Genomic DNA, 23,630 nt, shown 5'->3' on the forward strand with positions numbered 1-23,630 from the left:
TCAGGAGGCTATAGGCTCTGGACATGAATGATTAATCCTGAAATTGACTTTGTTTTTCTCATCAGAGGCCCCAGTTGCTGGTAATAGTTAGCTGAATAAGACAAGAACAGCTGTTCCAGCCTCATCATCTAAATAAAACCTGGAATAAAGGAAAGATCGTACCTATGTGTTACTTCAGTGATGATGAAAGTTAGCTTCAACTTCAAAAGCTGAAAACTTGAGCATCACTAATTATGAACTCGTATTTGAATGAGAGCAACTTTGAAATATTATCAAAGATATTCATTTATTGAAAAGGAAATAGATAATACAAATGAAACAAAATCGTTTTTTTCACATAATTAATTTCATGAGTCATTGACAGCAAAGAAAAGTTATCTCACAGGAAACTCATTTGGAGTCTTGCTTTCAGACGTTACTCTTATGAGTTTTATGACATGAGTAGTGTTGACACAGAGTGCTTCCAAAAAGTGCTTTCTGCAGAGTAAATACTGTACAGTGCAATGCCAAGTAAACAATACATCACATCTGATCATTCATTGGTAAACATGGTTCATATCAAAGAACATAAATGTTCAAAGTTTCATCAATACAGTACATTTATAGCAGACTTCACAGAGACCAAACCTCCCAGTCTCAAAGTATATCACATTTAATTATCTCCCTTTGGATTTCAACCAACGACTTTTGATTCCCGTTGCTTTTTTTTGCAACTTTCAGTTCTGTTTCTGTGAGTGCAACCTCATCCGCTTTTCTCGCAGTTCGGCTGCCCCCTGCTCTCCTTCAGTTTGTCTCTCTGGCCCTCCGGAGTCTTGGAGTCTCTTCTTAAATCACTAACCACAGCTCGGAGGTTTTTGAACCTGTCCAGCCGAGTGCTCTGGGCTGCCTGAAGTCTGACTTCTGAACCCTGAGTTGCACTTAGGGAGCTGAGAGAGCGCACACCAGCGAGGCCGCGCTCCTTTCCTGCAGGACGCCGTGGTGTGGTCATAGTGCCGAGATCCTCAGGGTGATCCATGTCCCTGATGACCTCACACAGGTAGCGGGCCAAGTCCTGGCTGGAGAAGGACAGGGTTTTCTGGGAGCGGCGGAAGGTCAGAGGGGACGGCAAGGTTTCTGTCTCTGAAGGAGGAATTGCCAGACGTAGAGCAATCGCGGCACTGCCATTTCCATTAGACATGCCATTTTTGTTGGTGTCCTGGGTGGGCTTAGTCTGCGGGTAAGAGATGATGCTTTGAGGATAACTATATCGGAGTGACTGTGCTGGGCTTGGCTGGAGGGAGCGCTGTAGCTCCACCATGTTAAAGGCATTCTGAGAGACCAACACAGAGAGAAGAAGGGAATGAAAAGAAAGAAGAGAAGAACAGATACGGTTTTCCTCTTGTGTAATCTTTTTTGGGAGTTTAAGAGATAATGAAAAACAACACTGGCACACCACATTAATCTGAGCTGTGCAGCTCAGCTAATGCCTCTGCTAGCTAATTAACCCATTCCTAAGACTGAGACAAAGATCCAGCATGTAAGAAGAGATGTTGGCAACAACATGACCATTGATCAGCCAAGTAATTAATTATCTAATTGCAGAAAGAGGAAACTGCTACTACAAGCACTATTAAAACTGAGGCGTTAACAGCTATTGGTATCTACGTTCTTAATTTCTGCTAATTGACTCACAATTCTATACTCCAGGCAATTTGCGGTTCCAAGAAATAGTTTGTGAATTGAGACTAACAAGATTTCTTGACTATGACTCACACGATATAGCTGAATCTTTATCTAGGTCACGATTATACAAAATAATAAACCACAACACCAAAAAAAAACAACAGAAAAAACCCCACAATCTGAGGATGAAACACAAATTTTGTGCTCCTCATTTCAAACAGATAAATTAGTCAAAGCGCAGGCTTGAAAAAAAAAGTGAACCTCTGTTCTAATTTCTTCAAATATTCTTTCAAATTTTTGCTGTCAGGTTCTCCAATTAAGAAAATATCACTCAAAAAAATGGGACTGACATGTACAGGTGTTTGCTACAAGAAAAACACTGAATAAGTGCTGCTGCTGGAAGCACACTACAAAGAAAATTACAGCTCTCCAAAAAGACACTGCACCATCTCTCAAGTCTAGAGCTGCACCTGTGCACATAAATGCTCCACAACATTTTTACCATAGTTTTTAAGATAAAAAAATTATAAAAAAAAAAGCACTGGACACCAACACTGAAACTACGTCCCAGCTGTGAAGTACAGAGGAGGGAACATCCTGTTTGGAAGTGTTATTCCATCGAGCGCCTGAACGGTGAATTAAAAATGATACCAAGATTTCTTTTAAATAGAATGTCAGTCAGGGCAGCGGCACACTACCCGAAGCTTAAGTGATGATGGGGGATGATCCAAAGCACACACACAAAATCTAAAACCTAATTATTTAGAAAACAAGAAAAATCAGGTTTTGGAAAGACTTGCTCTTGGACATCACAAAATCACACATAACATGGTTGTTGCTGTTAAAGGAGAATAAATACTTCCCTAAATTCAACTGCTTTATCTTGCAAATGTAGGTTTTTATCTCAAAACACCAACAAATATTCTCCATCCAGTGTTGATGTTTTATTTCTGTTCATATATACTTTAAAATAATATATCTTAATGGTATCAACATAACCCTGGAAATAAGAACTTAAATAAGTACTCTATGTAAGTTTGGTTGTTATTTACTCTCTGTGTCAGAATGCATTTACGTTTACCTGATCTTGCTCTCCTCCACCTTCCTCGTCGTAGTTGAGCACATTCTCTCGGATGTCCTCCCACTCGCCGTGATGCGCAGACACATGGTACACACCCTCCTTTAGGCCCTTGTGTCTCCTCCAGCAGGAGTAGAGAAACAGGCCCAGCATCAACACTGAGGGGTGCCAGAGAGCAGGTTAACGCAGCAGGGAGCACTGTCACATAATTAGCATGAACTCCTGAGCTGAAAAAGCACGGCTTTGGCTGCATATGTAAATCGAAAAAGTTAGGAGGTTCTAGGAAATACTTGACTGCAGTCAGGATATAATTTAATTACAAATAAATAAGTAACGCAGACTCATAATACATGACTGTAAATACATTTTGCATCACACTGACTTGTCCCGTAAGGCCTGTTAGCTGCACTGACTACAGTTAGGACATACTAATAAAACATACGTGCAGACGGAGGCACCACCTTTCTACCTATATTCCCTTTGATGTTGCCTCTCTGTTTCCTGTCTTATCAAAGACCGCAGTTCCTCAGAAACCTATTAACTGAATTTGTACTCCTCCCAGCTTAAACTCAAAGCCTCAGTGGCTCGGAAGAACTCTGAGAGGAATGCAGCGGGAGCCGAAAAAGAAAGGTCCTAAAGCATACACATCAATCACAGCTATTGTGTGCTGAATTATACAACATGCTGGACTGACCTTTAAAGTCCATTAATCTCAACCAATATTTTTCTCCCATCTGCCATCCTTCTCTTTCTCTTTTTTCCTTTCTCGCTATCTGTTTTTACTAGTTCGCAACTTGAATCCCCCTTTTTATCTGTGTACGTTTTTTTGGTCTCTATATATTGGCGCTTGCCTCTGTCTTTCCTTTTCCATTCCTCACTCATTAAGTCTCTCAGTGTTCCTGTTTTTCAGTCCCTCTCTGGCCTCTGCCTGGCCTTGGCTTTTATCTCTCACATGAGATGGGATCCATTTCAACTAGAATAGTTTATATGGTGTGAGTCAAGTATCAGTTTAATTGGAAATCTTCTGAGAAATGCGGGGTAATCACATTAGTCTGGATTTTTCAAGTAATTGCTTCGAAAGAGAATAATGCGGCAACGACTCATCGGGGGTCACGCTAAAAGGTACTCACAAACAAAGACAAAAACAAGTCCCGCGAGCTAGTCTCCACCAACTTCTTATTTCTTCTGCTACACTTTTCTGCTTCTGTTCTGCACTCATGTTAGATAGAAAAATAGAGTCTGCAAGCATCCCCCTCCCTCGATCCTCAGCTGACCCTCCTCAGTATGGGGTAGAGGGGAGAACGGTATTGATCAGCTGACCTGGCTCCTTCACTGTTACGCCAGAGTACCCTTGCAGAAAACATCAGAATTTTGATAAGGCCCGGCACCAACCAGACGACAGCTTGAGCCCCTCGCCTCGAGAATTACCTGCTCTGAGGTGCTGCCTGCAGGCCCGCGCTCAACCCTTAAAAAATCACCTGAATTGATATGAAAAGAATCTCTGGAGGGGAGGAGTTCGATACGCAGCGCAGTGGAGCTTAAGAACACTCCCTCCATCACACAAACACACACACAACTGCTAACAGGTAAACACTGACCACACCGCCCACCCACACACACCGAGGCTGCCTTCCCCCCTACACCTGCAGCCACTACTGCCTCAAGTTATATGGGTGTGTGCAGCTAAACTCCAGTGAGATCAATATCACTCAGGGTGGAGAACAACCATCGCACTCATTCATCAATCCATAACACCACTGCTGCCTCTTTGCCCTCTAACCATTAATATGACCAGGGTATTATGATGTTAGCCTCGATCGGACCGTGCATTATGAATGAGTATGGAGTAAACGACAACAGAGCCTGATCAAAACACTTAACCCTTTCGCTGTAGCTCCAGTCTGAGGTTAATGAGGGAAAAATGAGCTCCGAGACAGATGAAACATCAGCGGAAGACGAGGGAGAAAAGAAAAGTGACGACCGAGCAGAAGGAAATGAGACAGGTGAGAGATGAGAAGGAGTTGGAAAAAAATTATTTATTTATAAAAGTTTCAGGGGATGAAAAGGACAGGCACTTTACAAGATCGTTTGGCAGCCAGAGCCCATATGGGTAGCTAATTTCTGCTATTCATCAAGAAACAGAACGTCAGATCTGATGCTGGATTAATGAGGATTGGTCAGACATTGGCTCATCTGGCTCTGTCAATAACACACACTGAACTCAAATTCTGTAAGCTTGTGATGGCTTATGTAAAACTTAATAATGAATGATCATTTTAAACTTTTAATGCATGTTGAGGCAGAGTAGGAGTCCCCCTTTAATTTAGCACCCAGCTAGTGGTCTCACTTAGTGCAGAGAGCGTGCTGTATGCGAGTGTGTTATTGTGGTGATGGGGATCATCATTAAACAACTACATACAGTACAAACAGCTGTTCTCTGACTCAAAAAGTGGATTAATTTTGCTTCCACGTTCAGCCAAGACGGCCGATTTCTCTTTTTTCTTCATTATGTTTTAGTGAAAGATTTATTTTAGTTTATAGTGTGTGGTTTTTTAAGGTGCGAAAATGTAATTACGCTCACCAAAGAGTGCTACTCTAATCTGAATTGCATTAAGGAACAGTTTGTAATTCTTGGTGAGGTGAAAAGTTTGAGCCTTGAATATAAATGCCTCCGCTGCAACAGTGGACAAGCTATTTCAAATGGACTTCTTTTAGTTAGCATGCAAGCAACACATGAATTTTCATGATAGATGCCAAGGCCACACTTCATCATCTTTGAATTCATTATCAAATATTGAAGACTGCTTTGTATGTTTCACTCTCGTGTGTCAGAATAACTGATGTCCCAATACTAGCCACATGCCCTGGAGGGAACACGAAGTTAGTTATAGCGGCAGGGACAGTGTATTGAATTGCCCGAGCGTTTTATAAGCCTGTATGTGACAGAAAGACTCATAAATAGCAACGTGGCGCTATAGAGAGAAGTGACTGCTGCTACATACACACACGGGCATGTGTTTAGCTTTGTGAGTAGCAGAAACAAACATAGTTCCTTAGTTAGAAACCCTTAAAGTAATGCCGTTAACTCATTCCTTTCCTAAACATTAACCATGAATTAATGCAATCGTCCTTCTTTTTTGACACAATTGGCGAGATATCAATGCATACGCATTTAAAAAGGCCCCGCTGGCAGCAGATGTGGGAAGATATTGAATCTTGATTCTATTAGATCTTAACACAGCTTATGAGACCATCAACCATGCAGCTTTATTAGACTGCTTATACAAGCGGGCCAATGCCATCAGTACTTAACTGCTTCAAGTCTAGAGCTGAAACATTAGTTGAATAATGAATTTGTTGATCAGTTTTGATGGCTGATCAAGCTGTTTCCCCGGTTCATTTTAGCCTCTCTCTCATTCGTCTTTCGACACATCGATAGATGTTATGTATTTTCAGCTTCTGCCATTTCATAGAGTAAACAATCAGTTTATGATTGACAAAGAAAACAAACACAATGTCTACCAATACTCAAATTATCTTGTGTCTTTTTCACTCTGAATGTTCTTTTGTGTTTCTTTATAGGCTTCATACTAGTCTAGTGATAGAAAGGAATTAAATTATCTGCCATTCTAAACAGACTCACACTTGTACCTTCTTCTGGAGTCAAAAGGTATAGTTTTCATTTCTTGACTGTTGGCTTTCACCTTTAAAACTGATCATCACTGAAAGTTTCTGCACCTTAACAAAACGAATGCATATTTTCTGTTTTTAAAAACATTTGTTTTGACTTTCCTCAGCTAAAAAAAAAAAAAAAAAGTAAACCTAATACATGGCTAGGAAAGGTTTTCCATATATGTATTTATACTGCCCCAATTTAATAATGCATGTACTCAGACATCAATCACGAACATGAAAATGTCAGAACGGAGCAGCTCAGTTCTCAACAGGCACAAAGAAAAGCCAGCATCGCCCTCATCTTATGATTATTGATTTTAAGATTCTGCTCCTCACATACAAAGCAGTCAGTGGCTCTTCTCTGGTATACATTTTTAAACTTATGACCCCTCAAATGTCAGAGCGCAACCACAGATCACCAGATGAGTCTTCAAAGGGAAGGTCTTTCAATGAAGGCTCACACACTTCATCACCCAAACCTTGACAAGTCTGTCTTTCTCGTAAAATATTTTCTAAAACCTTACTTTTTAAAAAGCAGGATTTTGAGGTTACGTGATCATTTTTTCTAGTATCAGTGTAATTAAAGTATAATATTGCTCATATTTTGAATCTTTTATACGACATGCATATCTGTAGGGTTAGGGTTAGGTTACCATCCAACCTGTTGTATGACATTTTTGCCTAACTGATGTAACAAAATTGAAAAACCTATAAAATAAGAATTGCAAGGCCAAAATGCATGTATGTATGAGACTTCATGTGAAAAGTAACAATCTCTAGATTATAAAATTATGTGCAAAATGCACATATTTATTTGCCCAATATACACACTCATCCAACTCAAAATTTTGCTTTAACGTGTAATTCTGTGAGTCTAAGCCCAGTTTAAACCTTAAGCCTGAGAGTGATTCTGGAAACTTTGACAGCTTTTAACAGAATTTAAGTATGTTTTTTTTTTTTTGCCTAAATCAAAACCTTACTGTTGAATCAACCTCCTAAAGTTTTGCCTGTTGTGTGCGATTCTCATTACAGCTCCACATGCTGTATATTACAGTGAAGTGCACACTTTGGCCATATTAGGGTTGACTTGGGAAAACAGTAATGCACGGAAAAGTATGGGCAGAAATGGATAAAAAAAACCCATCAAGGGGTAAAATGAGTGGATGGTGGGATATAAAATAAGATGGAAAGATAAAAAGTAAGGCTGAGAGTGAAATTGACTCCTGAAGTCAGAGAATAACATTGGGAGAGACAGGGAATACAGGTGTGATGAGAAATATAGAAAAACACATAAAGAAACGCCCCTTTTCTCCAAGGAATCTTACAGCTTCCCCATGAATCACAAAATACGACATACAGTGTTTCTCTCCCCGCTTCTCTTCCACTGCAGATATTTGTTTCATGTTTTCACCAACCACCCATGGAGAAATCACATCCTGGCACAACTCAAGAGATCAATAACACTACAAGATATGTGTGTGAATAGATTTCACAGGACCAAACCTGGGTGAAAAACTAATAAAACAGTGGATGTTACAGATAAAACCATAACATGATGTGATAATTAAAGCGTGACAACAACAAACAGAAATAAAAGAACACAATAAATGAAAAGAAACACCTCAGACAAAAAAGCGGAACAAAAAACATACAAAAACTGAGCAGAGATGTTGAGTGTTGGGTTACCACAGGTAGAAGAGGACATAGTCGACATAGCTACCTAGAAAGGCCATGACACAGATACTGATGGCGAACATGGAGCTCAGGCTGAGGCTGTTGCTGTCTTCGTGGAACATGGCAAGCGTCACCTCGCAGTGCCGGCCCCGGTATCCCTCACTGCAGCGGCACGAGTATCGGGACGGAGAGTGAGCCACGCAGGTGCCGTGGCGACAAGGCCGGCTGGCACAGAGTGTGTAGACGCAAACTTTTCCCAAAGAGCTCTCTTTGGTTATATGGCCTGGGGGGCATCTGCACGGAGAAGACACAGCAGTGTAATGCTGAGACAAGAAACACTTGGGAAGCTGTCAGATAAAAAAAGAGCACTGCACTCCACAGAGTTATGAGACCTAAGCTGACAGTGTAAAAATAATACCCTGAAGAGTTACACCTCTTATATCAGATTCAAAGATATGCTCTTTGAAGGTTACAGTGTCGACTGTAACTGGAGAGGGGGGAAAAAAACAGTAAAAGAAATTGAGAAGCTAAGATTGGCTTTGCAGTAGTGGTTCCTCTGTATATTTGTACAAAATATCCCCTGAATATCATTCACCCCTACCCCCTGCCTCTCTCACTGGTTTGTATCCTGAGGCACTGCAGCAATCACAGAATATGGATGTCAAAGTCCCCACTGGCTGTAAGTTTCAAAATCACAGCCGGGAAATTTAGTCGTCCTGCAGAGTTTAAAGGTGCAGCCAAGGCCCTGACTGTCACTGCTGTTATACACTATTCTCTCACGTTCACACGCTATTAGACACACAGTATAACAGGCATGCTCTTAAAATAGCTGCCATCTGGTGGACACTTTGACTTCAAGTGTATACATAAAAATGGAGTTTGCACTAGTGTGGAACTCTCTGTGTTATGATTCACTGTCATGGCTTATTAAGGCACTTAACAGAGCCAAGCGAACAAGTGAGCATGTTTGTCATGGTAAGTGTCTAATGTCAAGAATGATCTGAAATTAGCACAGTGTTGGAATGTTTTTAATTGCTTCTTTTCAAAAGTCCACAAAAATCTTTGTATTATTATGTTGACGTAAATGTAATATTTTTTTCTCTGCTTCTTATCTATTGTTATTTTTCTATGTGCTTAAGTGGCGTGTTCCAGTATATTGGAATATATTGATTTTTTTTTAAATATATATCGCAGTGTACATCACTTTGCAATGATGTTTCTGAAAAGCGCTTCATAAATAAAGTTAGATCTATTCTTAACTTTTTTTATTATTTGGTAACTTTGATAAATACTCGGGCGGTTGTCACATAAAGAACAACCTACGAACAGCGCGATAAACAATAACACATCAAGTACTTATTGTGTAGGAAGCCATGTGTGACCAGGTCAGCTCATGCCGAATGAGCTCAGCAGTCGCAGATGGCTTATGTAGAAGCAGTTAGTGAAGCCGACCGAGGACAATAACAGCACTTGCTGAAACATGTAAAGCCTTTGTCCACTGTGAAAGCCGTCCTGATAACAGAGACCATTTATACAAAAACAAGCCACTCATGTGCGTTGCCACATTACTCTTCATACTTTGCATACAAGACATTACATATGTGACATCACATAAGGTATACTAACTGTGCATGGTATTTCTGCTTAACTCTGTGGCCCTTGGATGCTGTTCCTCTTGACATTTAGTTAACAAATTGAAATATTTCCTAATCCTGTCATAGATGACCTCTGGAAGTTTGCTCCTTTGAAACCTGACCACCATACCTTGTTTATAATGAATAGCAAAATGTACATTTAAACAAACTGCACTCATATAGCTCTTTTCTACTAGATCTGAGCACTCAAAGTGCTTTCTTACTATAACCCTCATATACACATTCATATGGGTCGTTACCACCAGAGATTTCAGGTGAAAGCACTGTGAGACCTTGTATCATGTGACCCGTTTAGGTCACTTGACACAAGATGTGAGCAAGAGTGAAGCGGTTGAGGCACGTGGGGAGGGATCTCAAGACTTCTTTAAGTTGCTTTCTTTTTCAACTACTTGGTCGTCCATAAATGACTGAGAACCTACGCGATCATGTCAAGACTACATTGTAGGTGGCTGACAGCTTTTGTAATAAGCAGTCACCTCTGTTCAATGACGGTTTTTCGCAGTGGACACAGACGTCTTCTTGCAATCTGTCTTCACGGCCCAAAATGTGAACACTGGCCTCCTTGAAAGAGTGACCTTTGTACTCTGAGTGCAGATGTACAGCTGAATCTTGCGATACAAGACTCATCTGTACTTAGAGGATAATGGTTACAGATGGTTTGAAAGAGGAGTATTTCAAACCTCATGTGATTATACACATGAATAATAGTGGGTCAATGACAATGTTCTAAGGGACAATGCCCACTAGAGTTTAAAAACTAGCGACTCTCCACTAAAACTGAACAAGTCTCTTGGATGAGAGTTGAAATGTCTTAAAAAAACTTGAAGTCTAATCACCTTCTTTTCAAGCTCTTAAAACAACCATGACCTGGATGACTGAGAACCTACACAGACAAGTGCTTTTTTCTGTGCCCAGATTTTGTCTAACATTCAGACAACGAACCCCAATGGATGGCTACAGGGCAACTTAGGGTTCAGTATCTTGCACAAGGATACTTTATCATGCAGACTATGTCACAGACTGAGGAATGAGGATCCAAATGCAGACTCTAAGGCTGAACAGGTGAATATAAAACTGACCCTTATTTGAGTTTGAAACCAAAGTCCATGAGATGCAAAAAGCTAATAGAAAACAAAAGGATCTAAACAGCTCCATGAAACACAAGGCAGTATTAAAAGAAGCAAGAACAGACTGGGCTTATATACACACACACACACTGAGCACACGAAACACAGTCAGGGAACTAAACACGCCTAAACTAAATCAGGGTAATGAGACACAGCTGAAGTAATCCATGATGGTAAAACAGGTAAAGTCAAACTAAAGAGAAAGCACGAGAGACAAGACGGGAAAACTAAAAACAAGATGGGAGACATCAGATACTTTACACAGGGGAGCCAGGATAAACTGAAAAACCTATAAAAAATCTATAACCATGAACAGAACCCAGATAGCTGGCATTTTAATGAGACTATAGAATGTGGCAGCAATAACTCACATATCAATACACAAGGAATTCACAACACCATCAACTTGTAATAAAATTAGTAATGTCAGCACTGAGCTTCCAGTCCTATATAACAAACAATATTAAGACTTATACACTTAAACACAACAGTAGTTGCTTGTGCTTTAAAAATGTACGTGTGCTCTGGCTCCCTTAGTTTGTCATGAACCCTGGGGTTGTGTGCTTGAGTTTGAGGTATTGTATTTCGGACTCTTCTGTCTCCTTCTTAGTTTTAGTTCAGGTTTTTTATTCTGTAAATTTGCTGCACCTGCACTCATGGTGTCTCCAGAGGTCCACGCAGACCAAGGGAGGGGAGCAGTGGTGCTTCCTGCAGGCATCTGAAGCACAGCCGACAGAGACCCCCTGTGAAGTGACCACCTGAATCCCCTCTGAAGGCTGCTCCTCATCCAGGGAGATGGAGCGGCCATTAAACCTCAAATCCCGTAAGCAACCTAGTGTAAAAAGGAAAAAGAGAAGGAAGAAGAAAAAAATTGTTTACAAATCCAAAAGAAGCACAAAACCAGTCCTCAGGCAAAATCTTTTATAGACACACATTTACTCTGTGGCAGGGGTTTAAAGTCAAATAAACAGACACACTTGCATTAAGGCACAAAAACATCTGCAAACCAGTGCTCAGACATGCTCTCACACAGGCAAACACATGAACAGCCTCAGGCCAGGTTGTCATCATAGGCTTTTATTTATGGATATTTTCCTCTTTGCTGGCTAGTTTGCTCACAGTTGGAAGCATGAGGTTCAACACATTACTTAAATACACACCAGTGCCACTGACTCACTTCTCTTATCTGCTGGAAACCACAGCATCAACACACCAGTACCAGTAAATACCTGTTTGACCACTAAGTCATTCATAAATTATTCATTATCAGATTTTTCTCCACTCATTTATCTTATTCTTTCAAAGACAGCTGCATAGCAACCTACCCACAAAGCTCCCGTTATGTCCTGAGGGAAAAGAGTTTCCGAGCATCACCACAGCGGGGTCAATGATGATCTCCCGACTTTGTCCAGGTGAGGCCGTTACCTCTCGCCGTCCTCCGCCTCTGTCAAGTCGCAGGGTGAACTCTCTCCCATATCGGTACAGCTCCAACTCATGCCAGTCTCCATCATCCAGGCGATGGTAAGGCAGTGTGATGTTATAGTCTCCATCTCCAAGGTTGTAGAAAACAGCCAGATGACCCTGAAAAACCTAAAAAGCATAGTAATGCTTAATTTAAGATTCTGATGAGGAAGCAACAAAACTCTGCTACTGGAGACTTTAAGGCTTTTGTCTAAAAAGCTGGTCATTTTTGATGTTAGTCTTTATGTTAGTGTAAACTTCAAGAGTGTGACTCAAACTGTGAAATGAGGTGACACAAATACTAACTGCATTCCTGCTGTACTGTGCTGTGTTGATGGGCAAAAACAGATTGTGAGCATAACAATATCATAAGAGTTAGGCCAGTTCCCACGATGTGGAAAAGGTTAGGTTGTGAAATTTAACTATCTGGACAAGTAGACCCTCCTTGGTGGACTAGCCAGAAAAATGTCGTGAACGTTTCAGTGGTAAAAATTAATTCAGCAATTTTGCAGCCATGACGCTTTTCAGAGATGCCGTACACATCGCTGCATGGCAGAGGCCAGAATCATCCCGAAGGGAAGGTATACAAGAAACAACAATTATCTTCAGCAGTTAAGGATGAGCGAGCAGAATGGACTCAACCAATGAGCGGCTCCCGCAACTGCAGCTTGTACATGTCCACAGCTTAATTGGAAACAGTGGGGCAAGATAATTCACATTCAGCGCAGCCAGCATTAACTATTGCTCCCTCAGCATGAGTATCTCAAATGTGCCTCACCTACTGGTCAAACACACACACATGCACAAAGTAAAGGCTGACTGTGCGCTCCCTATTGCCTCATCCTGCCCTCAAGTCCGCAACAAAAATGAGCAAAGGACTCAATCGATACTTAAAGGAGAAAAATCAGATTACACAAACTTTCTGCAGAGCCCCCAGAGATCTACGCAATCACCACTTAGCACAAAATCTTCAAGCAAATGTCTAATGCCTGAACCTTCACATTTCAAATCCCATTCAATAATAAAAATGTCAGAGTTTTAAAGTTTTACTGTTTCGGAGGGGTGTGATGATCTTTGACAGTATTGCGGTTCATGTTTGTTACTGCCCCCCCAAAAAAGCTTCTTTGCAGAGTGCATTAGATAAATGTTTTCTTTAAAGAGCCTCCATACTCCTTGGAGAGGTACATGCTGTTTATACCCAGCTAGCCCCTCGTAACCTTTGTGTGAAAGTGTGGTTATTTATTCAGTGTGCACTCTATTCCATATCTACCCTTAAGAAAAAAAGGGCAGAGAGGCAGCCCTTTAAATTAGAGTTTGTTGTCAGAAAACACACCAGGATGGTGCTCAAGTGTTTCTAAGAGCTTTGAGACAACTGGGCTGAAAATGTTTCAGTGTGCCGCTGCAGACAGACATCAGATACTTTATACAGCTCACCAATTCAGCTCCAGAGAGGGTTTCACACAGAGGCTTCACAGCCCACATACAGTAAAGGCTACAGCATTTTCCTTTTCCTGTCACCGCTGCACGGCGGCAAGGGAAGAGGACAACACTGTTTCTCGTCGTGTAGTGTAAAGACCCAAAGAACAAGATTTGATTCTTTAAACAATGCTGTCGGACAAATAACAAGCATGTTTTCAACGACAGACCAGTGGTGTGGAAACCATAAAAACGGTGACAGGTTCACTGCAAACAGGTGACCTGTGAGTTCACCAAAAGTGATGTTTACTTCCAGGTGCTGTTCACAGTTGGCCTGTCAGTGAGTGAGACAGAAGGCTTTGACAACAAACACTGGCTTCATATCCACTCAGGCAAGAGAGGCATGCTATTATGGAGGTTTGGCAAAGAGAAGCAGACTTGACTCGGTGTGAGCACCTTTCCACCCTCGCCGTGGCACAGCAGCAGCATGTATGCAGTCATCACTTTGAGCTGCCCACTTGAACTAAGCTGTGTTGAAACCCTAAAGCTCAGAGCGAGGGATCTGACCTCTGCCTATTACAGTACACATCGTTGTTCTCTTGCCACCCTAAATTGTGCTTCAAATATTAACCAAAGGCAGAAATAAGCCTGAACAGAAGAGGCATCATTTTTTAAAATAGCAATCTCTCAATAGGAGCATTCTGCCGACTTACTGAAAGGCCTTTTTGAGAACATACATATGTCAATCACCAGCCCCCTCTGTATCCACCCCTATGTCTCAAACCCTGGTATTAATCACTCTTAGTTTGACAAGCATTTTCAGCAATCATTGTCTGGGTCCTAATCATCATTTTAAAGCTCATAAACAAGACAATCATGGCTGTCAAGGTTGAGGGGAGTGACCGGTCATGACTCACCTCTAAACGCAGGTATTCGTTCTGCTCCTGGGAAAGCAGGCTGAGGATAACGCCGGTGGCTGCACGTGTTCGCACCCCAACCTCGACACTAGTCTGTCGCGCCGGTAGGGACCAAAGAAGGTGGAACTGAATGTGGCTCCGGCCGTCAAAGGAGAACTCTCGAGCCACTTGTCAATCAAAAACACACAAAGCTTGTTCAATTAATTCAACCGTCATAAGGGAAATACACGAGGTTATCACAGCAAGAGCATGCTGCTCTGCAAAAACACTTTATGTAAGGCAAGGTTATCTTCCCACAGCAGCAACTTTCCAAATTGGTTTGTACACTTTGCAAAGTTTTAGATGTAAAACTGACTGGAAACGTCACAGTCCACCGAAACGTATCCGGCATGCGTACCTTGATCGCACTGTGGCCCTGTAAAGCCTTTTTCACACAGGCAGCTTAAAGAGCCCCAGTCCCCATGACAGTGACCCCTCTTGCCACAAGAGGAAAGCTGCTCCAGGCTGGCGCAGTGGTCATCAATGAGAGTGCAGCCTGGCAATGTGTTGGAGGATTCAGCAGGGGAACCAAGGTCATATAGCTGAATGTAAGAATAAGAGGAGAAAAATGTGAAGATAGTGAAAATACAGCAACGTTGGAGGTATCTGTCCTTGTAGTTCTAGTGGATGGGATGAAAAGAAACATGACTGCAAAGAACTTTGTGTTATTACCGTAAATGAATGAAGGATACAATAGCTTTACATTTGATTTTTTAATTGTTTAATAATATCTTAAATCTTGGCTTTCTTAAAAGTGTTAGTTTTTACACTAATGGTTAACAAGAGCTACAAATATTATCAGAGGCACTATGCAACACATAAATACTGTAGAACTGTTGCTAAAGCACAGAAAATCCTGAATCATGTCACACTGATCAATAAAAGATGTACTTGACACCTGGATTTAGGTGGCAGGCACGGTGTCTTATTTCTGCAGACAAAAGCGTTGGCTGCATTAAAATGAAGGCGCTGCACTTTCAGCAGCAAATGAAAGGGTGTAAATTCTTTCAGTATAAAAGTGGTTACAGTCACGGGTTAGTGTTGTCATTACTGTAGTAGCAGCTGTTATCTGTACTGATTCCATGTACTTCTGGTAACAATTCAAAAGTGCTTCCAATACAGTATTAAATACGGCACAGCATGGGGAAGCATGGTGGCACTGTGGTTAGCATTACTGCCTTACAACAAGAAGGTCCCAAGTTCAATTCCACCATCAGGTGTGTACTTTGCATGTTCTCCCTGTGTTTGTGTAGGTTCACTCCAGTTGCTCTAGCCTCCAAAGAAATAGCAGCTAGTGGGGATAGGTTACTCTAAAATCGCCCGTAGTAATAAATGTTACTTTGCACATTATTACTTTATAGTTTGCAAACTATTCGTTTACTAATTAAGCAATGCAGCATGTGTGTAAGGCAAATACATTTAGATGAACTATCATCTAATACATGATAAAGCATTACCGAGTATAATACTGATAACATTCTGCATCATTACTGGTACATTTACATTTTAAAGACAGAGACACCAGAAGAAAAAGGGATAAGTAACCAACATCAACATTCATAAGGTTTCCCCGCACTACCTTGAGGTCACATTTACATTCTTATTGAAGTGGAGACCTCCATCACCTACACGGCCTGTCATCCGAACAGGTAAACAATAAGAGGTACAGTACAGTAGTCAATTCACCCATCTACCCAACCAGCTTTATAAAAAGGCTTCATGGTAATGCATATGTGGTAATCTTGACCTGCTCCAGACTTTACCTTGCTGTCCACACGCAGGTTCCTTATACATCCAGTATAGTGTTTGTGCTGTAGCTGGGGATATTCATATGACATGTTCTCATTGATCCCTCCGAGCTGCAGAACATGACTTCCATTGAAATACCTGAAACGCATGCAGAACAAAAACTGAAGAAATCGAGCAGAAGAAAAGGAACCAGGCACAGTATGTTCTCAAGGCTACAATTAAAAACACAGCTCTCAATATAACGAACAGCAGTCAAACCAATGCATACAAAGCACATTGGCCTTTCATAGTAGAGATTCACAGATGATTCTGAATCTTTCTGAGGCTTTCATCACCTTTACATCTTTAGACAGCAAATTGTTCCTTTTCTATTATTTTTAAAATATGCATGATGGGTCAATTACATTTGCCTGAAACAACCAACTAATATGCTAACTAATATTCTATAATACTGGTGGTATTTTCAAAACGAGATGTACAAAGTGATCATTTTAGCTTGTTAACCTGGTATCTGACCTGCAAATGTCGTAACTATTAATGTTCCCTATACAAGTCACAACACACACAGTTAAATGCTTCTTAAAGGTTCACAAAATTTAGAGGTTATTACCAGCAATAGCAGCAGTATAGCTCTGATGTGCATTGTTAACTTCAGAAGCTCACAGCTTAATTACACAACATAATAATGAGCACAGTGGCAAGCCAAGGCCGCGATAGGGGGGAGGGGACAAATGTATAGCTGTGAAAGATTAGTTTGGCATTTTAAGGATTATATCTGAGGCTTTTATCAACAGCTCCCCTCCTCCAGAGAGGCCTGCTTGGTACACAGAGAAATTGAACGCTCTGAACTCAGACTAGTCTGAGTCACTATCTGATCTCATTTACAAATAATGCTCGTGCATAAACACAATTTCTGATATTATTTATGCAGCATGAAGACTAAAGGTTTTGCATGACTGCAGCATCACATACCAGACATAAACGTATTGTTTTAATGTTTTATTTATTTTGCAGAAATAGAGAAAAAACAGACTGTAAATGAAGTTTTTAAATTGTTGCATAAATGCAATTAGTCTGATTTCCAAGTGATGTGTGTCCAATGGGCACAGACCAAAATGCCTCAGGATACAATCTGATAGACATAAAACTAATCAGAGCAATGAAACATGATGGAAAAATGTAAACAGACTGCAGCATGCAGAAATGCCAGTCGTGAGAGCAATTACTGCCAGCTTGGACAAAGCCGGTTGGAATTCTGCTTGAATGTGAGGGGAGCTAGACTCATTCTTCCTGAGTAAATGAAACATGAGCTGCCCGATTTGTCATTTTTCCTGCTAAGATATTGAATCTGAAACATTTAACTGAGTATGAATAGAAAATAAATCAGCAGCAATTTTGATTTTGATAGCAATGGTTTAAATTATTTATTTATTATTTTTATTATTAGTCAAAGCAAAGGATGTATTACAAATGGCACTTTCATAGTAAACTAAGAATCCAACATTAAAATGCTATGAGTTTGCCGGCAAGCAAAGATCAGCCTTTATCTACTAAAGCTGGTCTCTGGTTTCCAATAAGACATTTCCAAGCAGTGTTGACATGATGTACAAACATCCTTATCATTTCAGTCACCTCCCAAACAATGTCAATAGAAGCTTGGTTTTGGTGGAGACATCTTCCTGTTAAAAGGTAGTTTTTCCTCCCTACTGTCACCGAGTACTGGCTCATAGGACAATGTCTCATTGCTTTTTTTAAATAAGGTCCTTAACTTACAGCATTAAGCATCTTGAGCTGCCTGCTGTTGTGATTTGGCACGGCATAAAAAACCCTCTATCAACAATTGTGTGCATTCTTTGATTTTTTTAATAGTATTGCAAACTACTGCTGCTGTTGCTAGAGAACTATTTAGTCCTGTGGAAACACTGGGCATTTAGACACTGTCCCATGGGTCAGGCAGAGTTTTGGGTTTAAGACCAGCAAACAGAATGAATAATTAGCATTTAGGCAAATTTCCCCTGAGAAATTACAAAGCCCAACTGTTAAACAAGTTAAACAAGTGCAGCTATTGTATTTTTCTGTGTGTGCACTTGTGTGTACGGTAAATTATAACAGATTAATTGATTATCTCATTATTTATCAGTGGTGTCTTATTAAAACTGGCTCCCTTCAAAATTCAAAGGAACCACTTGATTTGTTATAATGTGCAGCATTGGTCACACTTTCTTTATTTAAATATTGATCTTACTTTCCCCTGTTGGGTGTGACTCCTCGGATTTCACAGGATGAGCGGTCCTCTGTCATTGCCCACGAGTCTACGCCTTCTGTCTCCATGACAATTGCAGTGGAACATCGATCCAGAGTAAAGCGCACTTCCTTTAAATTGGGCAAGAGTGAAGAGAGAGGTCATCTCTAATTTATGTGTAGATGTGTGAGTGTACTGCTGCCTGGCACTCTCTTAAAACTGTGGTGTATATGTATTATAATCTGATGTCTTCTGCGTACTCAGGAAGAAAATGGGGAATACATGCAGAGGGATTTGGCTTGAATGTGCATGTCTTACTTTACTGTTGCTCCTCACATCGAGGCGATGCCAGCGTCTATCAGCCACCCCGACATTATTTGTTAACTGGAGCACCAAGGTCCCAGAACCATGGTTAATTTTCAGGCTAGGCGTCCCTCCAATCAGCTCTGAGGAAGATAATGATGAGCATTTACATCAACTAGTCTAAAAATCAGCATAAAACTAAAAAAAAAAAATGCAGAATATTAAACTTTAAAAATCTAAAGGCGGAGTGAATAAAAAACTGTGATGAAATGCATCACAAACAAACAAAACAGGCAGGAAAAAAATGCAAGATGCAAATAACCAGTTTGTGTAAACACAGGAAAAACCCAAGGGATGTATGAAAGCATCTCACTTCAAAACAAAAACACAGTGTGAACCAAAAAGGAGGGTGACAATACAGTAACAAAGCCGAGCTGTACAACGGAATCAAAATTGCACCAGAAACAAATAGCTTTAAAATAAGTTGTCAAATTGTAAACAAAAGCAGCTTAATAGTCAGTTTCTCTGAGTTACTATTCCCAATGAGCTCTGTGCAAGATTTCTGAAATTAGAATTAAATTTTTTTAAATGGTGACATAAATGACACTGAATTCACCTACAAATTCACCTAAAATCTGAGAGTTAAATATCTGAAAACCTGAATAAAATATATATGCATGGCTCGATATCAGCAGTGGTAAATTAGAAAGCATGTTTTCTGTAATTTCCCTGAATCAACCCCTTTGAGTAAAATACAAAATTATGGGTTGAGGGAATAGTAATTTGAAACTGTATGCATGTGAGTGCATGTATCACAGCACAAATATTTATACCATGATGGCGACAGCACTGTAATCCAAAAATACAATTCAGACTGGTTTCTATGGATCTATATCTACTCGAGGAAACTTAATTTATCTGCACAATTACAGCACATAATTTTAATTACATTAACAATAACATGAATCGCTGTAGTAACATCATTTCAGTTTCATTACCATGATTCTTATGATACTGAATCACTTTGTCTAGATGCTGCATAGTGTAACTATAAAGCTTTATGCATAGCTGTCCCAATGCAAAATAACCTATTCACTTCGATGAAATATTTACTGCTGTCCTTCACCTGGCAGATTGAGTTTTGAGCCTCTGTGTCAGCAAGAATAAACCCCACTGATGTGTCCTTGAGTGAGACACTGAAAGTCTATAAGCCTGTTCTAAAGCTGAGCCGCCACTCTGACGCAAGGGGTAAGCAAAACAGAATTCGTTATGGCAGACGGCAAACTATTACATACACATTAAACAGTAAAACGGGGTTTCCTGCATAGTACCACATTAACGGTATAACTCAGTCAAGTGAGTGCTCCTATCTCTCAGTGGTGCACTAACGAACGAAATTTGCCTCGTATATCTGATTAGCTACCACCCAGTAATTAAACACACAAAATTAAGTCGCAGGTTTGAGTGCAGTAATGGCCCAGAGGCCCCTTGGCACACATCTAATTATACAGACTCTTTCTTTACCTATGGCCATGTAGTCTTCACTGTCCCCAGGCATAAGAGTGGCCATCGGGCCGGCATACAGTAGCAGTCCGTCATCTTCCTCAGTCATAAACTCCAGTGAAAGATGGCTATCAAAGCAAGGCCTTATGGGGGGAAACCAGGCATAGCCGTTGCCAAGGAAACTAACTCTCATCTGCTGACAGTCTGGCCCCTCAAGCTGTGGGGGGCACTGGCACCTGTAGCACCAAGGAGAAAAACAGTGTGGAAAATCAAGGGAAAACAAGGGGAAAGAAACAATCAGTGTCATTCAGTTTTGAGTTCGGAGAAATCTTCACGCTGTCCAATCTCTGGATAAGTGCATGGCGACTTTTCTCCGGCATACGTGACAGCTTTGTTGATTCACGCAGACAGAGGTTTGACTTTGCTCTAACATGCTGGCTGTCAACAGACAGCTGGGAAAGCACTTTTTCAAATCAGCATTAGCCACGAAGCCCCAAATGTTCAACTCCACATTAAATCAATTAGCTATGAACACAACATTACTCTGATCTATTCTTTATCTATCACAGCTGTCTGAGCTGAACCCTCTGGAGGGAGTTCCTGCTCAGCACATCACATTTCCTTTGTTGGAAGATAATTATTTCCATTTCTCTCACTTTTCTATGTGTCGAAGCACCACAGATTTTCTCTTAAGGTATTACACACTGGCTGATAACTGTGCAAATGCTTCATCTTGTAGTTATCCACTTTGATTAGGACTTGAGTGGACTGGAAACCGGAAATTAAATGTGTTTTATGATTTTGCTGACTCTGTTTGTGAGACCACAGTGTTAAACATAAATAATCATACATAAATGCCATACAAAGATACACGTAGTAAAGAAAAACAGCTTATTTTTGATGGTGGGGATTGAGGGGACCAGTTGATCTCATCCTGTCCTCTCCACTGCAGGCATGTGAGACAAGCTGGCTTTGCTGATAATGTCAAAGCCATCTATTTTCATGCGGTGTCTGAGGAAAGCTGTGTGTACTGAGACTGTTAAGGGATGTTTCTCCCATTGCTGTTTATTCTGCAGAGGGGCAACACATGTCAGGAATACTGATCCATATGCAGCAAAAGGGGCGGCTTAGGCAGAGTGTAGCCTTATGTATACATATGCACACGCAAAGCACAGTGCACCTCGAGAGTCGTGCCGGTCCAAATCAGGAGGTGCATGGCATGTTTTTCTTACTTCTGACTGACAATATCTGATCAGCTGCTGTCTGAGGTTTCCTGTTAAGCTCCTTTGACAGAGAATAGAAGCAGAAATTGGATTCTTTACGGCTGGACTGCATTCACAGGAGCTCATATATGACACATACAGGGAGATACTCTTCTTACAGAACAAAGGCTCCTTGCAGCAATATACAGATCAATTGGAGCAGAGACAATTTAAAGAAAAGAATGTGTGCACGCTGCTATTGACAAACTTGCATGCTAACTGAAATTTTAAGAAGTTGTGTGCATAGAGGGGGAAGGGTTAATCCCCTTGCCCTATATATATTTTTTAATCCAAGCACAAGTATGTGCATGAAACAAAGTGCATGCTGTTTCTTCGGTGATATATGCTCACAGAGACCTACACCTGAATATTGACTGCAGACATTTATATATAAGGTTAAATTCAAAGTACAGGTCTATAACCTTGATACCGAGGTTAGACTCATTATTTGCATCCTGGCAAGATAAACTCAGACTTCAGTTTTCAAAATCACGTGGACACACTCAAACATTGATTCCACGGTATAAAGGCAAGCCTTTAAAAAAATGATGTAACTGCAGATTTAGCTAACAATACAGCCGAGCTCCTCAAGACTTTTAGTTCTTTTCGTTGCAGCTGAAGAAGATTTTTTTCACAGGGGACCCACAGTAATTCTGGGCTCAATTTCCAAGGTATCACTCTAACAGCAAATCTACTAGGACTAGAAAGAAGACTGCTGCTCTTATTTCCATTAAATATCTTTTAAGAACCTATTTCATCTTAAGTTCTTTACAACTGCAGAAATGCCTCTCACCTGTATCCGTTCTGCGTGTCGATGCAGGTTCCCCCATTAAGGCAGGGGTTACTGGAGTAGGAAGAGCAGCGTTGATGGGTCATTTCTCTGGCAGCGCAGCCACACACAGCCAAGGATGTTACTTTCACTGAGACCAGGGATAAAGCACCCGAGTCTATCAAGGTGGGTGAGTCACTGATGCTTAACTGTGTGGAGCAGCCACCGGATGTCTTGCAATCGGTGTGCACGCACTCATCTACTTGCACCTGGTGCACGTTCGCACGCAATACTGACTGCAGCTGCAGAGAGGAAAGGAAGAGCGCAGCAGATGAGTGAGACAAAAACGAGAATTACAATAATTGTGGCTGAAGATAACAGGGATTTGTATCACCGATGCCGGTGGCGCGCGGGACACGCTGATTTACACTTGGCGAAACAAAACAGCTTCACGAGAAATGCAAAAGAGCAAGGCAAGGCCTTCATCATAAATATTTTAATATTCTAACTGACTACTGTTAAAGAATCATGATATGTCATTGGGTATGACAGATGAATCACAGCGATGCATAATGAACACATGGACGAAAGAGGGCAAGACAAAGACAACAAATAAATGGGAGAGACAAAGAGACATGACAGGGGCAGGCAGTAAACAGACACAAAGTTGGTGTGAAATCAAAGGGCAGATAAAAAGCTGCTGGTTTCCCTCAACCCCCCGAGTGTATCACTTGATATACAAGCACCGATGACTATCTATCCTACGTGATAACATATGTACCTTCTTTTTATGTGCGTCGAGGACACCGTGCAGCTTCTCTGGGCGCAGGTAGCCATTATCAGTTAGCACATTGAAGTGGATGTCCACAGTTTTTTCGTCTCTGTCTGCGATGCTAAAAACGTTGATACTCCCTGGTCTGACAGACAAGGTTTCAGACAGGAAGTCCCAGAACGCCTCGAGCCGACTCTTCCCCTCGACACGAGAGTCGATAAAATCTTTTGCTGTAATGCCTTCAGGAGACAAAGAGAAGGGAGGTTCGTGAAATAAGAACTACTGACTTGTCAATGACAACTATAGAGTTGATCAAATCAGAATCA

The 23,630-nt window shown here is 40.9% G+C and overlaps 1 protein-coding gene across 1 annotated transcript in view; it reads right to left on the reverse strand.

Annotated features, from left to right (window-relative positions):
* Positions 1–330: 330 nt before the first annotated feature.
* LOC146664539 (neural-cadherin-like) overlaps positions 331–23,630 on the reverse strand; it is a 107,021-nt gene continuing 83,721 nt past the window's right edge. Inside the window, exons 21-33 of the mRNA XM_085411703.1 lie at positions 23,314–23,543; positions 22,557–22,834; positions 20,523–20,737; positions 19,014–19,141; positions 18,699–18,826; positions 16,468–16,591; positions 15,063–15,246; positions 14,666–14,832; positions 12,197–12,461; positions 11,520–11,703; positions 8,136–8,383; positions 2,744–2,898; positions 331–1,309 (exon numbers count right to left, since the gene is read on the reverse strand). Of these exons, the coding sequence (XP_085267829.1) occupies positions 743–1,309; positions 2,744–2,898; positions 8,136–8,383; positions 11,520–11,703; positions 12,197–12,461; positions 14,666–14,832; positions 15,063–15,246; positions 16,468–16,591; positions 18,699–18,826; positions 19,014–19,141; positions 20,523–20,737; positions 22,557–22,834; positions 23,314–23,543 (2,873 nt within the window). The 3' untranslated portion in view covers positions 331–742. The remainder of the gene's footprint in view (positions 1,310–2,743; positions 2,899–8,135; positions 8,384–11,519; positions 11,704–12,196; positions 12,462–14,665; positions 14,833–15,062; positions 15,247–16,467; positions 16,592–18,698; positions 18,827–19,013; positions 19,142–20,522; positions 20,738–22,556; positions 22,835–23,313; positions 23,544–23,630) is intronic.

This window comes from Rhamphochromis longiceps, linkage group LG7, assembly GCF_057381845.1.
Source record: "Rhamphochromis longiceps isolate RC_006_pf linkage group LG7, R_longiceps_female_GT1.1, whole genome shotgun sequence".
In the NCBI taxonomy this organism is placed as follows: Eukaryota; Metazoa; Chordata; class Actinopteri; order Cichliformes; family Cichlidae; genus Rhamphochromis; species Rhamphochromis longiceps.